This window comes from Oncorhynchus keta, chromosome 34 (assembly GCF_023373465.1).
Source record: "Oncorhynchus keta strain PuntledgeMale-10-30-2019 chromosome 34, Oket_V2, whole genome shotgun sequence".
NCBI classification, from domain to species: domain Eukaryota; kingdom Metazoa; phylum Chordata; class Actinopteri; order Salmoniformes; family Salmonidae; genus Oncorhynchus; species Oncorhynchus keta.
In genome coordinates, this window is record NC_068454.1 from 34,807,289 (window position 1) to 34,826,138 (window position 18,850).

Here is an 18,850-nt window from a genome sequence, read left to right on the forward strand (position 1 = left end):
CTTAAACACCCCCCTTCTTCCTCTTTTCCATACGTGTCTCTATCTCTACCTCTTCCTCTCTTTCATGGGTGTCTATCTATCCCCCTCTCCGGTGTATTTTGACCTCTCTTTCACACCGGCTGTATCACCCAGTTAGCCATTAGACAAAGGGAAGATGGGGTGAGAGATTATCTCCCTGTGTGCCAGTACATTTATTTTGTTCTCAGCAGAACATGCTGTATTCTCTGGGATGTTGTTGGGTGGTCTGCGCAAACTGAATGCTGTTTAGAAACTAAAAAGTGCCCGTCACATACCTTTGTCATTTCCTGCCTCTTTAACATGATTTGTGTGCTTGTAAGGTAAAATTGAAGTTAAAAAAATTCAAACAAATCTGACCTGAAGACAAAATTTGGATACTGCGGTAATAAATCCAGTTATTCAGCAATCAGCATAATGAATTGTGTATAAATATTTACATTTTATTCATATTATTCTCCACAAAAGTATGCAGTCAAAACGGATGCTAAATGTGGATGAACATGAAGCAAGCTATACAGTACTCATCACGGAACACAACACATACAGTGGTCGAAACATATACATGATCTTTAACATAGAATGAGCATTGCACAACAGTGGTTGGACATTGAATGAGGCCATCTACAGTAGCTATATGTGGAACCATATTAACTGCTGACAAGCTTTGGTACAAAATATCTTTAAAAAAGGAGTAAAAAAACAAACAACGGCAGGCATTTAAGGTTCCTTTTAAAAGAACGAGGTGATAAAGAGGCGAGAGAAGAAGCAGAAAGACTATTTGAAATATACACAGTTCTCAAACAAATGAGTTGAAGAGGAAACCCTGAACAACAAGAGTGCACGTTCATCTTAACAATTACAGAGCTTTATAAATAAACGTATTCAGCTTGTTTGACACACGTGACAAAGACTAAAGAACATGGACACCATTTCAAAAGTTTATCCTCTTAGTAATGGGTCGAGTCCACAGTCATGAACGGAAGGTGTCAAAGAGTCTTAAAAAAAATGTGGTGCCATATTTAGAGTACAAAAATACATACCATGCCAGGTAGTGACAATTAAAATAGTATTTGTGAATACTGAGACTGTAGCATTGTGTAGTTTGGTTGGTGGCAATACGAAGGTTGGTGGGTGAGGGGGGCAGTCTAGTGCTCTCGTCCTCCCGGGGGTGAGAGACTGAAGGCAGATTCGGAGGAAGCAGGACTCAGAGGGAGCAGACAGACAGGCAGCTGTTGTGCAGAATCTCCAATACAAAACAGGGAATAAGGTATGTTCTACATTTTAGGTAGATATGCAAAATGATCCAGAAGGGTAGGGTCAGGGGTTGGGTTAGGATGGTGATCGACATTGGAAGGACAGCAGACGGAGTCTATAGGTCCAACTCAACAGTATAAAGGGGCTTTCTCTCTTCCTCGTTCTTTTATCTATACTGATGGGAAATAAATTGAAAGGGGAGGAGACAAGTTGCAACCTGTGAGTGATGACGATGGTGATGATGATGGCCAGTTTGGTCTAGATGGCACAGTCGTCCTGAGAGGCGGAGCTGAAGGCGGAGCTCCGGAGCATATCCAAGCAGTTGACGAGGATGAGCGTGCCCGTCAGGTGTTTCCAGCGCTTGGTGATGGGGCTCTTCATCTTGTCTAGGCCCATGTGCAGCTCCTGGATCACGTCCCGGTAGCTGTCTCCGATTTGGGCCGCCCACGTCAGCAGGAAGTCATAGGCTGGCTTCCACATGGCCTACACAGGGAGAGAGTGAAACAGAAAGAGGTGGAGATTGAAGCGACCATATTTAACTGAAAGAAGATCACATGGGACTTCCATGCTGTGTCCTGATGTTTCTATGGTCATAATTATGTTGTTGGCGTATAGCCTAGTGGTTAGAGTGTTGGACTTGTAACCAAAAGGTTGCAAGATCAAATCCCTGAGCTGACAAGGTAAAAAAAATATATATATGTGAGGTTCTGCCCCTGAACAGGCAGTTAACCCACTGTTCCTAGGCCGTCATTGAAAATAAGAATTTGTTCTTAACTGTCTTGCCTAGTTAAATAAAGGGTAAAGTAAAGCAATTGCATATGAGAGAGCTGGTTAAACAGCGCAATGAAAATACAGGCCTAGTCCCGACACATCTATGGTTGCTAGCTGGCTGCCAAAGACTTGACCCAGTCGTAAAGTATTTTTTGTTCTATATCCAGTCGTTTATTCTAAATGTTCCATTACCATGCTGGCGGGCAATGCTCTTACCCCTTGCTAGCTAGCTAACTATGGCTAGGTCAAACAGCTAGAATGACCACAAAGTAGCTGCATTTACGTTTGTTGAAGCTGTTTTGGACACATGTATAACAAAGAGCTAATGATGCGCGATTTCGCCTCTCGTCGGGACACTGTTCAGAAGAGCTAGCCAGTTACAAAGCTAACGCAATCACTTCAAACTGAAGCTGGCAAGACGGCAAGCTAGCTGCATTTCATGTCATTTGACATGTTTTTCTGTTGACATTTATTTGTATATATCCATAATAAGTATGCTGATTCATGATTTCGACTGGCTGAGAAAAGATGTCTGTCTCTTCCTGACACATTCATTCTCAATAGGACAGTGGAGATCGAATTTCAACATTGGAACAATGTTGCAAATGTCGAGAGACAGACAACATCGTCTGTACAACCCCGACCATTGTTGCAAACCAAATGTTAGGCTAGACGCAAGGGGAAATAATGTGTGGATGCTTTTTACAGTGTAGATCAAGATAATGAATTGACTGGCAGGGCTGATGGGACAGTAGCTGCGCAGGGATTTCTCAGATGGAACAGTTTTGACCACCCCGTTGTAGAACACACAGTACAGGGAGAGATAAGGTCAGAGGACAATGAGGGGTGGCAATTGAAGACAACATATTGAACAGTGTGACAATAAATTGCATGCTATGTTCTGTCAGTTTAATTTACTATGGTCATGGTTATATGGGTGACATTCACTGTATATCATTCCAAAAGTATAATTATTAAAAAATAAATAAGCATGTCGCTATCTATAGATCGCAGGTAATATAATTTCAAACAGCTATGTCTAGTGTTCCATTTTTCAATATGGTTGCCAACAATGTTTCAGTAGGATCGTGCCATCCAAACCACTTACCTCATTGTCCACTACTCCATTCTTGTTTCTGTGGGGTGCCTCATATGCATCCATCTGCAGACGGGACACCTTAGCTAACCTCTCAGCCAGCTCCCTCCATCGACCGGCCACCTCCACTGCTGTGGTCAGCAGGACAAAGTCCATCACCAGCCTGGCCACCAGACCCTGGCAGTCCATCTTCAGCAATGCCTGAGAAGGAAGACAGAGACAGACTGGTCAGGATACAAAATAAACACACTGTACATTCTTATCAATACAATTCCATGAAATGACTGGCTCATAGACAAGGAGACGCTGGTCAGGACAGGATAACATACAAAACCCACATAAACAAACACACAAGAACACATGCATAAGAGCCCATGAAATTCCATGACTTCCTCCTCTGCATTTCGTTTCTTGGCTATGCTTCACATTCTCAAGTCTGTGTCATTTCTTCAGATGTATTCTAGAAGGCCTGACGGGAACTGAGCCGCTAAGCACCACCTCACCAGGAGGGCTACAGCATTCCAAGGCCATGCAGGGTCCAACTCTCCGGCTCTGGCTAGCTAGCGTTTTGATTAACTCAGCGATAGGCAGGGGAGCTGAGCAGGGGACTACGTGCCATTATGGAGCACAGCTAACAACAGGGAACCAAAACTATACTACTTCAAATGGAGAAAGAGAGACATTTGACTGACTCGTGTGGCTTATGTTTCTGTATGTCTAATTTGTTTGGAGTGTCATCCAGACCAATCCTTCACCCTTTAACCCTGCCCCCCCCCACCACGTCTTATCAAGTTGGGGTGAAACTAAACTGTGCTTGTGTTGTGCTCATTGAATCTGAAAACACTATGGAATATTTTCAATATAAGCACAACCTCAGGCAAAGAGAATCATAGGGCAGGACTGAAGTGCTGCACACGTGTACATTTGCAAAGTCAAATGCAGCCACACAAACACATGCAAATACATGAACTCACAACAAACCCATGCACACACCAAAGAGCCTTCCCGTAAATGATACTCGGCAACCACAGAATACATGGTTAGACTCAACAGAGCCAGGGAGAATAAATGGGACATTAAAGTGCAGCCAACTAAAGCTCTGATTTGGGCTTTAGTTCCATGGGCAGGAATGCATGGAATGACAGGAAACGGGCAGGGAGGGGGGTTGAGGAGGTGAAGGAATGTGGCGATGCTTGTCTCTCTTGCACACACACACACACACACACACACACACACACACACACACACACACACACACACACACACACACACACACACACACACACACACACACACACACACACACACACACACACACACACACACACACACACACACACACACACACACGAGGATGAGATAGTGTGCTGGATGCCTGGAGCTCCTGTTAACAGTTAGCCAGGAATGCACCGTTTCGGCCCAGATCAGAGTAAAAAAGCAGAGGGGATTTCCACTTCAGCCCAGACTACATTATATAATCTGATTATTTCTGCTAAAGCAGCATGGAGTTCATTTCCATTTGAGTAACTATGCAAACATTCTTATGCAGAATGATTTCGAATAAGGACATTGAACGATCCCATCTGTGTGCATTTGTTAGTATGTATTTCCGTACGTGTGTTCCTGTGTGTTTGTGTATGTTGTGGAAGGAAGAGTCCTACTGAAAGATAAGGCTTCAGACAAGCACCTGCTTCCTCTCCGGGTAACAGCAACAGGAAGTCCCTGCAGAATTCAAGGAGAGTACTGCCCATGTCACCTCGAGCTAGATCCCGACACAGCTAGGAGTCATGCTAACAGACAGACAGACGATGCTCCACATATAAAACCAGTTGACTGTACAAACAACGCACACAGAGAGTAGTTCAGAGCTGACCTACTACACTGTTTGCCTGGGTTGACAAAAGCAAATAGTTATTGAGATCTAGGCCCTCTTCTGACCACAAAGCTAACAGCCTGTTACTGGTTCATTAAGGAAACAGTCAGGAACAAAACAAACATTCTTATTAGGTTTATATTCGTGTGTTGAACTCCCGCCACACGACTGCGCCTTCACATTATAAACACGTCTCTCGTCCTTGTTAGAACTGAGAGATGGATAAATCATTGACAGAGCCAGTAAGCCCATTCCACCATGCTCCGCTCCCATGTGCCTCTTTGTTCGCCTCACACTGTTAATACTGCAAGCTCCAGTCAAATTGCAGGGTAATCTGTGCCTGATCCCTCCCCTTCACTGTGACTTGGTGCTGAACTGTGAAGGCTTTTGCCAAGTATTACCAAAGATTATGAGGGCAAGAACAGAGATCCAGAAATGACATCTATTCACACTAAGGGTTGGATATAGTCGACAATATGTCCACTGCTGAGGGGTGAGGGGCTGCATGGGGTGAGCGTTTATGATCACAGAATATAATGAATATAGCAAAAGGCTTTAAGACTGAATAGGAGATGCAGTGTTACTACTGTAATGACGCATGACACACTTGACATGTCATAAATTCATGCTGTCAAGAGTTGTATGATAACCACGTCGGCATTGTGACCAGATTCAAGGGAGTTTGAGCTAACTGCTATTTACACAGCTTTAGGCCAAAGACCATCACAGACAGCTGAAGAGGAATTATAAACGGGGTGGTTTCGAGCCCTGAATGCTGATTGGCTGACAGCCGTGGTATATGAGACCATATACCACGAGTATGACAAAATATCTATTTTTACTGCTCTAATTACATTGTAATTTTAAAATATTTATTTTTATACCTTTATTTAACTAGGCAAGTCAGTTAAGAACAAATTCTTATTTTCAATGACGGCCTAGGAACAGTAGGTTAACTGCCTGTTCAGGGGCAGAACGACAGATTTGTACCTTGTCAGCTCAGGGGTTTGAACTTGCAACCTTCCGGTTACTAGTCCAACACTCTAACCACTAGGCTACGCTGCCGCCCCGGCCAATATACCATGGCTAAGGGCTGTGTCCAAGTACTCTGCATTGTGTCGTGCATAAGAACAGCCCTTAGCTGTGGTGTGTTGGCCATATACCACAACCCCTCGTGTCTTATTGCTTAATTACATACTGAGTATACAAAATATGAACAAAACTTGATCCATGACAGACTGACCAGGTGAATCCAGGTGAAAGATATGGTCCCTTATTGGTGTTACTATTTAAATCCACTTCAAATCAGTGTAGATTAAGAGGAAATGACAGGTTAAAGAAGGATTTCTAAGCCTTGAGAAAGATTGTGTATGTGTGCCATTCAGAGGGTTCCTGAGTGGCACAGCGGTCTAAGGCACTGCATCTCAGTACTAGGCTGTATCACAACCAGCTGTGATTGGGAGTCCCATAGGGCGGCGCACCATTGGCCCAGCATCGTCCGGGTTTGGCCGGGGTAGGCCATCATTGTAAGTAAGAATTAGTTCTTAACTGACTTGCCTAGTTAAATAAAAAGAGGGTGAATGGGCAAGACAAAAGATTTAAGTACCTTTGAAATGGGTATGGTAGTACGTGCCATGTGCACCTGTTTGAATGGTCCACCACACAAAGGATATCCAGTCAACTTGACACAACTGTGGGAAGCATTGGAGTCAACATGGGCCAGCATCCCTGTGGAACACTTTCGACACCTTGTAGAGTCCATGCCCGACAAATTGAGGCTGTTCTGAAGGTAAAGAGGGAGTGGCGCAACTCAAAATTAGGAAAGTGTTCCCAGTGTTTGGTATACTCAGTGTATATGCTGTGTTTTTATTCTCAAAATGTCACTGAGGCACAAGGGATTGGTGTATTGTGTGTGTGGGTGTGTCCGTGTGTGTGTGTCTGCCTGCGACTGGTTTAGCTAAATGCCACAAAGACATCAATGCAGACATCAGTGCATAGAGACACTGCATCTTCTAAACTCCATAAAACATCTCACTGTCAAAGTGAGAATGCAACTCTGTCAGGCATATTTCTGAAAGGGGCGGTCGGGCGGGGGGTCTCTGCGGTATGCGTCCTTCTGTAGCTCAGTTGGTAGAGCATGGCGCTTGTAACGCCAGGGTAGTGGGTTCAATTCCCGGGACCACCCATACGTAGAATGTATGCACACATGACTGTAAGTCGCTTTGGATAAAAGCGTCTGCTAAATGGCATATATTATATTATTATTATTATATTACATAGTGTGCATCAGTCTTCGAAGGTATCGTCTTCTATTTGAAAACAAAGTGTATGAAAGCAAGATAGCTCAGAGTGAGGATAGCTCAGAGTGATCATTGTCAGGCTGAGAACTGAGGGACTACATTTGATAAATGTGATGCTTCTTGAAGAATAGCAATCTATTGTCTCTCCAGTCTCCTCCTCCTCATCCTCCCATTCCTTGTCTGTCTATACTTCCATCTTTTCCCCCTCTCTTCTATCATCTCACTCTCCATCTCCATTTATGTCTGAAAGGTTCCCGTGTCGCTCTTCCCATCTTAGCCACTCACTCTAATCTGTATCTCAGTCACAGTCTTGCCCTCTACATCAGGGGTTCTACTGCAGGGGTCCGCGGCCAGATCTCAAAATAACATTTCATATCTTTTAAGAGTATTTCTACCAACAGACCAATGAAATACAATGTAATATTATTAATCTACTCATATACTCTTAACCTTGGGAAACATGGGACTGGGAGGGTCACATGGGATATTGGTATCCACAGTGCTTCACCAATTATACATTTTTCAACCAGTTATAAGATCATTTTACCTAAACGCACTGTAATTCAAAGCTAGAATCCTTAGTTGCTACATGCATTTTTGGTATGGCATACCATGATATAGCCCATTTATTCTTGAAGAACATGTTTTATAAATGCCTCGGGAGCTTAGTTCAACTGTCCTACCCAATCAGAACCAGAAATATAAGGAGAACCCAAAATATAACCCAATGTTTGTAAACAATGTAAATGTAAACAAACAATATATAGCCTGAAACATTGCTAAAACTATAATTTCGATATTATGGATGGTCCGTCCTTGCATCCATAGTCCTGTCTCTGAATTTGAGAGTGGTTGCATTTCTCCAGGCTCCATTTCTCCCTCAGCTTTTAACCAAAACAGGCGTGTAGAATTAGCTTAAACTGCTAAATGTTAACTCCAATGCCAAGAGGTGGGCCTTTAAAATGTTCCTTCGCAGGGCCCAAGACTTTGTTTGTCCTGCCATGCACTGCCAAAGTCATAGTAAAACTCCTTGTACGCTATTTTTTCTCTCACTGGAGTTATGAGGGGTCTCTGGTGAATTAGCTATTACAAAAGGGGTCCCCGGCCCCAAAAAGTTTGAGAACCCCTGACTACTAAGTTCTACTTTTCCCTTTCAACTTGTACTTTCAACGTGTACTTCTATTACTGTTTTCCTGTTCTGAATACACAAATCCACCTGATCGCCTTTATACCCTCCACCAAGCAGTCTGCTGAGCTGAGATGAGAGAATTCTGGGTTCTTTTCGTGACACTCCGCCCTCTGTGTGAACCTCGTCCATTCTACCCAGACTGGCAGAAGACGAAAAACACACAAACAACGTGTCTCCAGAGTGAGACAGATATGTCGTGCTGTCAACTGTACCAGCACAGCAGTTGGCCACACCCTACTGCTGAAGGAAGGAGGAAGGGAGAGTGTTGAGCAGGAAGTGAAGAACAGAAGATGGAGTCTAGGGATGCAGAAAAAAAACAGGGTCTGTGTTAAAAAATGGCAACACAGAGCTAACTGCACATGATCATCCCGATGGCCGCTCCCAAAGTCATCTTCCAGAAATAGATTGTTATTATTACAACCAAGTGCTATCAACTTCAGGGATCTCTCGCTCTCGCGCTCTCTCTCCACAAATAATTCAAAGCGTAGGATGAGGATTGGGACTCGGGAGGGTCTGCTACAGAGTTGTGTGCGTGAGTGGGAACTAAATCCCTCTTAGTGCAGGACACAGTGGGGTGCCCACCGCGCAGTTTAGAACCTCCTCCAGATTTTTCCTCTTTTTCCAAATCCTATTTGAGGAATGGGTGCAATGGTGGCTCAGAAACCGCCTTAAAACTGAAGTCAGTATATATACACAAAACAGTACATAGCACACTCACTGGCCTACAATTCGTGGCCCAACAACACCAGACAGAACAGGCAGCTCCGTAGAGTGTTTCTGCATAGTTGTCTGATCATAGCTGAGTTGAGGTAGAGGGGCTATGTGAGGGGCAAGGGGAGGTGGTGTGGAATGCAGGCGCCACTTGGTCCATAACTGGCACTTCTGTTTAGTCTCAACAATGAGACAGGAAACATCTGTGGGGTAATGATCCTCCACAGAGACATGTCTTTGCCCACGTCCATCAATCAGACGCCAAACGCGACGGCCATTTCACACAGACCTCTAGTCCTCAGACTGGGGTTGATACAATCCCACTAGGAGTCTAAAAGACTATACACACAATACACACAATAAACAACAATATGGTGTTTCTGCTTATTTTAGTCTCTCAGTCAGTGACAGGGCTGGATGTTTGATGTCAGAGCAGAGATTCCAAAGCTGGGGCTTGATTTCATACATACAGTAAGGCAGGTCTGACAAAGTATTGGGTTCTTTCTATTCGGGATTACATTAAACTGCCGGACAAAACAAAGCAGAAGAGAGTATATGTGTCAAGTCAACCTTGGGAATTGTTTAAGTATTATTATTGTGCTGATGATCTTGTTCTGCCCTGAATGTTAATGTTGGGAGACATAGCTGAAGAAGCTTAATGCTGAGGAGAATTTACAGTTTTAATTTCATCTAGACTCAAGTGCATTTGGCTGAAATGGTGAAATCCATAGAGCTCACTGACCGCCAAGCGTTAATGTGGTTATTATTGCACACATTCTATGAAAGTGGCCATTTTGTAAACACAGGATGCATGTGCAGTTTAAATGCGTCCATAATGTTAGGACACACAGGGGCCTTAAACCTTACAAGGATGAGGGGCATAAGGGACAGGTTAGTAAACAGGTTAGTAAACAAATGTAATGAACAAAACGGAGCTATTTCGTCTACACAAATCATCTTTTTGGAAAAAATGAACATTTGCTATCTAACTAAGAGTCTCGTCATTGAAAACATCCGAAGTTCTTCAAAGGTAAATTATTTTATTTGAATGCTTTTCTTGTTTTTGTGAAAATGTTGCCTGCTGAATGCTAGGCTTAATGCTATGCTAGGCTATCAATACTCTTACACAAATGCTTGTGTAGCTTTGGTTGAAAAGCATATTTTGAAAATCTGAGATGACAGTGTTGTTAACCTCTTCAACCTATGGGGGAGCTATGTCATTATTGGATAAAAAGACGTGCCCGTTTTAAGCACAATATTTTGTCACGAAAAGATGCTCGACTATGCATGGAATTGACAGCCTTGGAAAGACAAAACTCTGACGTTTCCAAAACTGCAAAGATATTATCTGTGAGTGCCCCAGAACTAATGCTATAGGCGAAACCAAGATGAAGTTTCATACAGGAAATGCCCCAGATTCTGAAGGCGCTGTGTTCCAATGTCTCCTTATATGGCTGTGAATGCGCCAGGAATGAGCCTGCCCTTTCTGTCGTTTCCCCAAGGTGTCTGCAGCATTGTGACGTGTTTGTAGGCATATCATTGGAAGATTGACCATTTACCTGGTGTCCCGCCCGGTGTCCTGTGTCGAGATTATTGCGTAATCTGTAGGTCCATGCGCATTCCATTTCTTCAGAAGAGAGTCAACTGCCACGAAGGATTTTATCGTCGATAGATATGTGAAAAACACCTTGAGGATTGATTCTAAACATCGGTTTGCCATGTTTCTGTCGATATTATGGAGTTAATTTGGAAAAAAGTTCGCGTTTTAATGACTTAATATTTATATTTTTTTTTTTTCCTTACCCAAACGTGATGAACAAAACGGAGCGATTAGTCGACACAAATAATATTTTTTTGTAAAAACGGAACATTTGCTATCTAACTGAGAGTCTCCTCATTGAAAACATCTGAAGTTCTTCAAAGGTAAATTATTTTATTTGAATGCTTTTCTGGGTTTTGTGAAAATGTTGCATGCTGAAAGAGAGGCATAATCCTATGCTAGGCTATCAGTACTGTTACACAAATGCTTGTTTAGCTATGGTTCAAAAGCATATTTTGAAAATCTGAGATGACAGTGTTGTTAACAAAATGCTAAGCTTGAGAGCAAATATATTTATTTAATTTCATTTGCGATTTTCATGAATAGTTAACGTTGCGTCATGGTAATGAGCTTGAGGCTATGATTACGCTCCCGGATACGGGATTGCTCGACGCAAGAAGTTAAGGACAACAAAGTCAAGGTATTTGAGTGGCCATATCAAAGCCCTGACTTCAACCCCATAGAAAATTTGTGGGCAGATCTGAAAAAGCACGTGCGAGAAAGCAGGCCTACAAACCTCACTCAGTTACACAAGCTCTGTCAACGTTTGACCCAAGTTAAACAATTTAAAGGCAATGCTACCAAATACTAATTCAGTGTATGTAAACTTCTGACCCACTGGGAATGTGATGAAAGAAATCAAATCTAATATTATTCTGACATTTGAATAAACAAATCCACCTGATTTGACATTTCACATTCTCAAAATTAAGTGGTGATCCTAACTGACCGAAGACAGGGAATTTTTACTAGGATTAAATATATTTGACTAAGGTGTACGTAAACTTCCGACTTCAACTGTATGTGACAACTTTTGGTTCCTTCGCCAGGCGTTATTGTTTCTGTTTCAGTTTCATGTCTGTACGTTGTTTCTGTTTTTTGTTTGGTATTATGTTTCATTTATTGATTCAATTATTCACTCCTTAAACTTGCTTCCCGACTCCCAGCAGAATAACGTTACAGGATAACCCCTCACCCTAGGGAAGCATCAGGGAGTGTTTTTTCATTTTTTTAATGGTGGAAGTTATGTCAGGTCCGGAGCTACCGGGGAGTCCTCACCTTCAACCGGCTCGTCGGTCTCTCAAGCCTCAGCCGGATCGTCAAATTCTCAAGCCTCAGCCGGATCGTCGAATTCTCAAGCCTCAGCCGGATCGTCGAATTCTCAAGCCTCAGCCGGCTCGCTTGGTTGGCGTCCTGCGGGTGGAGCTGGGCACCAGGGAGGGGGTACTGTCACGTATACTCCCTCTCAGGCACTCTAGGTCGTCAGGCTCCTGCGCCTCAGCAGAGGTTACCGGTCCGCTCCTGATCCCCAGGATTGTCCCTTTGGTCAGTGTCCTGCGGCTGGAGCTGCACGTTGGGGACGGGGTACTGTCACATATACTCCCTCTGGCACTCTAGGTCACCAAGCTGCTCGTTATGGTGCACACCTGTCACCCAAGTTACACGCACCAGCATGTCATTAAACTCACCTGGACTCCATTACTTCCCTGATTACATTCCCTATATATGCCACTCCCTTTGGTTCCTTCCCCAGGTGTTATTGTTTCGGTTTCAGTTTCATGACTATGCGTTGTTCGTGTTTCTTGTTTTGTATTAGGCTTTCGTTTATTGATTAAATGATTCACTCCCTGAACTTGCTTCCCGACTCCCAGCGCACCTGTTACAGGCTTGTTCTCCAAAGCCTAGAGGATTGTATGTATGTACCAGGAAGAGAAATACTTTCTGGTTGTGGTCGGCTTAATTATCAGGCTCAAAATCTGTTTTGTTTTTTTGTTGTCAAATGTAGATTCGACTGAACAACAATTAGTACTTGATTAACCCAGCTCTGAATTATACATCCATAGCTCAACTCCTACACAATCAGTCATGGGCAAATTAGCTAGATCACAAAAGCATATCAGGGCTGAGTCTTGAATGAAATAAAAATGCAAAATTAACAGAATGTACAAAACATACTTGATCATATGTGGTGATTAGATAACCTCATAGCCATTTCTGGTTTCATTAAAACAAAGTTTAATTCACAAGCTCGCTCGTAGAGTTGGATTGAACATGGGCACTACTGTTTTGTGGTTTCGCAGTAGAGTTCAATGTGTTCACCATTACCATATGCAAAATCATTTTCCATATATTTGTTTGGAAATAGAAAGTGTTAATTAATTGTGATTATGTTTCAATGGGCAATTACTACAGGCAATGCAGTTCTACCAACTAAGAAAGGGACAAAAGTGGGAAGTGGAGGGGGCAAATAAGAGGAATCTTTCTCTATTTGGGATGTGTGGATATAGGCCCATGCCTAACACTGCTGATAATTCCTTTCTTCCTGAACAATGAGATAAAATGTGCATGCCTTCAGATACTCAAGCACAAAGGCTGTCATCTCCCTCTGAGGTGCACACAATATTTTATTTCCTTTGCATCTAAAAATACACTCTTAGCTCTCCGTCAAATGATATGCAAGCGAATCAGGAGGGATTATTTTCAGTGTCAGAGAAAACACTTAATTGCCGAGAGACGTAGGAGACGGTAATTAAATTGACAGCCACATACAAAGCCTCAGAAGACCGCAATTGAAGCCCACCACTATGTAAGTAATCTATTGTTTGGGGGATAAACAGTTGCAAATAAAGTCAGTACACAAAACTCCTCGAGAAAAACCAGGGTGAACAAGCGGCAACTGTTTTGTTATTGTTGTGCACACAGGAACAGCGGTTACCTCCATTGGATTAGCCTAACCTAGACGTCAATCCTAATCTGTGAAGCTGGATAGGTGGGTTGGTGTAGACACACTGGTTGCAAACAGTTATCCATCCGGTATGCGTTGGTTCCCTTGTAGCCTGCTGTGGAATGTGAGGATATCTTAGCTGGGCTTAAATAACACTAACATCCTCTCAGTGGAAGGAAGTGGATTCTAACTTTATAGTGCCCATTTCAACTCTTGTTGCATAAGTACCACATAACCTTGTGTGAAGTTTACATTGCAGTATTTTCCATAAATAAACTAAAGGAGTGTTTGTTGATGTCTTTGGGAGTTATTCATCAGGAGTTGTACATTCTATGCATGCAAGGCTGGATGAGTTTGCTCTAAGTATGCCACTTGCTTTGTGAATACTTTTGAATTCTGTAAGGATATCAGTATGACTGGTTGCTGCACCATCGCTTCCAAAGGTCCATCCAATGAAGTGCATCCTATTTGCCAAGATGTTTTATGTAGATTTGAAAAGGGGAAAACACACCCAATTAATAGTACTGGTTCTATCACATCATTAAGTAGTGTACACCAAACAACTGAGCCTGAGAAATGGGAAGTACTGTGGAGGACATGTCTTCTCCACCACGGACTCGTCTTTATATATAGTTCTTCTCCTCACTGAAGCTCCCCCATGTCTATAAATGGTTGTAATTGGTGTTTACAACCCGGCGTAAATGATATAGTGTTTATGTTCCATCCTACCTCAGTGCCTGTTCTATTATGACCATGACCTCTAAGAGACTTCAACAAAGAGATGTAATTGAAGAAAAGAAAATCATTATGTTGGCACTGAGAGCGAGTGAGGCTGACGTTGAGTATTCTTTCTCTTTAAGTTTGTGAACGTTCTTACATTTTACATTTACATTTAAGTCATTTAGCAGACGCTCTTATCCAGAGCGACTTACAAATTGGTGCATTCACCTTATGACATCCAGTGGAACAGTCACTTTACAATAGTGCATCTAAATCTTAAAAGGGGGGTGAGAAGGATTACTTATCACTTACCCAACACACACTGTATCGAACTTGGAATGATATTGGCACGCAGATGACAAACAAAATCAATGATTTCAAATCAACATCACATCTCAGAGGTTGTCAACACTTTGAAACATGAAGGAGAGACTACATATAGAAACATTTTTCAATTTTTGTTATGTATAGAAGCTTATTGCAGGGCCTGCTGCCAATTTTGCCAAAAGCAATACTGGGAAATACTGAGTGAAACTGTCTTGAGGACAACATCTTTGCACACAATAATGTGAGAAAGGGAAACAAACAGACAAGGGTTGGGTTTGCAGGAAAGTTTCCAAGTCAGGCCTAAACCAGCTGGTTTCTGGTCTATTGGTGGGTGGGGTGAGGCTACAGTGTTAACGAGTCTTGACACGACAGGGTCACCAATGGGGACAGAGCTGACTGAATAGTGCAGATGTTTAAAGATTACAACAAAAGTTATATCTGGTGTGTGCCCTCTCTTCCATCTCAGACACTTTTGAGGGGAAACCGTCTCACCTCATATCAATGTCATTGTTACGGCGTGACATGAACTTCACCTATCAAAGAGAACAGAGAGCAAAGTGATACTCTCTGCACTCCCTCAGAAACATGAGGTGAAGAATATTCATCGGATATACTGCTAATCCATACAGTATGACATGCTTCTATGGCTCTATTCTTCAATCATGTTCAGTGTTTCCTCCATATTCATTGAAAAGTGTCAGGGCTAAATTGCTGACCCCACACCCAAAAATGTTTTATCGGGACGACTAAAACATGATATAAAGGATGAACAAAAAGATAATGGAGCTACACTATATATTTTTTAAATAAGATGTTTAAGAACTAAAAATCACCAAAATAAAAACTAGACAGTCAGGGAGAATCTAAAATTTAAAAAATGTCATGGCAGATACATATTGATTTTTGTTATAACGTTTGAGTCACTCAGAAATCATAAGAACATCAAATAAGCCATGGTAAAATGTGTACAATTGTATGAAATTAGCTTTAAACCTGTAAAATGTTCTCTCCGCCCCATAGCAAAATGTGTAGAATTACAAGAAAATAAGCATTTTGTGTCTGCGTCCAAGAGGAGGGCTTCTAAAACCACGCCATTGGCCGTGCCCACTACCACGCCCTCTACCACTACCACGCCCACTACCACGCCCTCCCCGCTAACTTTGCAACTGCTGCTAAAAAACATCCTAGGGGAAACACCGATGCTAAGTCACATATTATTCTCGACACCAGCGGAGGCTGCTGAGGTTAGGACAGCTCATAATGGAGTGAATGGAATGGTATCAAACACATGGTTTTAATATGTTTGATACCATTCCTCCATTACACTCAATTCCAGCCATTATGATCAGCCATCCTCGCCTCAGCAGTCACTGCTCGACACCATCTACAATGGTCAAAACACTGATTATCACTTCCAAAATCAAACCAAGGACTTTTTCATAAAAAGTGTTTGACAGTATGGTTGTATTCCTGTAGGTTTTGATTGACACATTATGACTAGAAATGAAGACGGAGCATTATCAACACAGGCTGAGCTATGATTTGGATTTACGAATGCAGCACATACAGCATCTCTAACTCAATGTTTTCGAGACAGAGGTGTGGGTTTGTGCTGTGCCAAAATATTCTGCTGCTCTCCACAACTCTCTAGTCCCCATAAGACCCTGATGCCCACGCAGCACTTATTGACTGCACACTCAACAGAATTAGCCCACTGGACCATAGCCTCAGGCAGCTGTAAGTAGATAAGGAACCAAAGCCACGACTGACCTGAAAAAGACCTTAGCTAGACACACAAGTATAGAGACAGATGCAGGCACAGCGCACACACAAGACCAAACACAAGACACAAATATGCACACCAGAACAAACAGAAGAAACAAAAGTGCTAAACACATAACCTCGGTTTCCATCCATTTGGCGACAGATTTTCATGCAAATATTATACATATGCGCATTTTCCCAACCAGCGAAGCATTTCTATCAAACTGATTGGTTGCAGATAAAAGGCTGTGCGTGATGAAGTGAACAAAAAATGACTTTTGTGGTTAAATTCCCATGTACGGAATAACAAATACTAGTTTAAATGGATTTCCATCACATTTTCAACTCTACTGATGGTTTTGTCCCAAAACAATGTGTTATATAGCAAATGTGCCCACTCTGGTCTTGGCACGTGCACTCTAGCCAACAACTTTCAGATACAGTGTGGGTAAAGCCTACGTCTGTGTTTCCCAACTCCAGTCCTCCAGTATTCTCAACAGCACACATTTTTGTTGAAGCCCCAGACAAACTCATCTGATTCAACTCATTGACGGCTTGATGATTAGTTGACAAGTTGAATCAGGTGTGCTTGCCGAGGGCAACACCAAAAATGTGTGCTGTTGGGGATACTTGAGGGCTAGAGTTGGGAAACACCGGACTACATAATGAGATTATTTGTGGACAAATAGAGCAAGATTTTTTTTCTGTCAAATGGCAGCCAAGCATCAATCATCATGTCATCAGAATAAAACGCTCAATATTTATTTGAAAGACTCATCAACCTAATCACCATGCGCTTTCATCACCCTGTGAAGTTCATCAGAACTTATTTAATATGTAGACTAATAAACTGCATGCTTTCCCAAGTCTTGGTGGGAGGAACACACAATGTCATTGCGTGACTCCAAATTTACTTTGATATGATGGTTATTTTATCAATATTTGAGCATAAAAGTGTTACCACTACCATTTCTCGTATATTTAATTTTACCGGCACAAAAATATCCGACCTTGACGAGAGTTTACTGGCAAATTAGTTGTTTCCATCAGGCCTGTCGTGACATTTTTCTTTCAGAAATGTACTTGACTCACATAAAAAGGTTGGATGGAAACCTGGTTATAAGCAAACAAAAAAGTGAATCACGCAAAAAAAAGATTGACAGATATAGACAACCATTTAAGACTGAAGCCCAAACAGATAACATTGAACTAAAATAAAATAATTTCAAACATTGCTTAGATTCGTATATGATCACGTCTCTCTATTATGCGTGGGAATACTTGGGAACAGATTTCCAAAATTGAAAATCACTTGATACTAATTTGCTGGTGTTTTTAAAAGTATTTCATGTCCAACAATAATACAAAAAAGTGTGTGTATTTATATATAATATATACACTACCATTCAAAAGTTTGCGGTCACTTATAAATGTCCTTGTTTTTGAAAGAAAAGCATGTTTTTGTCCATTAAAATAACATCAAATTGATCAGAAATACAGTGTAGACATTATTAATGTTGTAAATGACTATTGTAGCTGGAAACGGCATATTTTTAATGGAATATGTACATACAGTTGAAGTCGGAAGTTTACATACACATTAGCCAACTACATTTAAACTCAGTTTTTCATAATTCCTGATATTTAATCCTAGTTAAAAAAGTGGATATAGATACTTTTATAGAGATGATCGTACGTTGGTGTGAAAAGTGCAAATCAATCCCAGAACAACAGCAAAGGACCTTGTGAAGATGCTGGAGGAAACAGGTACAAAAAGTGTTTATATCCACATTAAAATGAGTCCTATATCGACATAACCTGAAAGTCCTCTCAGCAAGGAAGAAGCCACTACTCCAAAACCACAAAAAAATGCCAGACTACGGTTTGCAACTGCACATGGGGACAAAGATTGTACTTTTTGGAGAAATATCCACTGGTCTGATGAAAAAAAAATAGAACTGTTTGGCCATAATGGCCCTCGTTATGTGTGGAAGAAAAAGGGGGGGGGCTTTCAAGCTGAAGAACACCATCCCAACTGTGAAGCACGAGGGTGGCAGCATCATGTTGTGGGGTGCTTTGCTGCAGGAGGGACTGGTGCACTTCACAAAAAAGATGGCTTCATGAGGGGGTAAAATTAAGTGGATATATTGAAGCAACATCTCAAGACATCAGTCAGGAAGTTAAAGCTTGGTTGCAAATGGGTCTTCCAAATGGACAATGACCCCAAGCATACTTCCAAAGTTGTACAAAATGGCTTAAGGACAACGAAGGCAAGGTATTGGA

General features: G+C 42.0%; 1 protein-coding gene across 1 annotated transcript in view; it reads right to left on the reverse strand.

The window, feature by feature from the left end:
* Positions 1-437: 437 nt before the first annotated feature.
* LOC118367002 (SH3 domain-binding protein 4-like) overlaps positions 438-18,850 on the reverse strand; it is a 66,174-nt gene continuing 47,761 nt past the window's right edge. Inside the window, exons 4-5 of the mRNA XM_035749917.2 lie at positions 3,152-3,340; positions 438-1,755 (exon numbers count right to left, since the gene is read on the reverse strand). Of these exons, the coding sequence (XP_035605810.1) occupies positions 1,531-1,755; positions 3,152-3,340 (414 nt within the window). The 3' untranslated portion in view covers positions 438-1,530. The remainder of the gene's footprint in view (positions 1,756-3,151; positions 3,341-18,850) is intronic.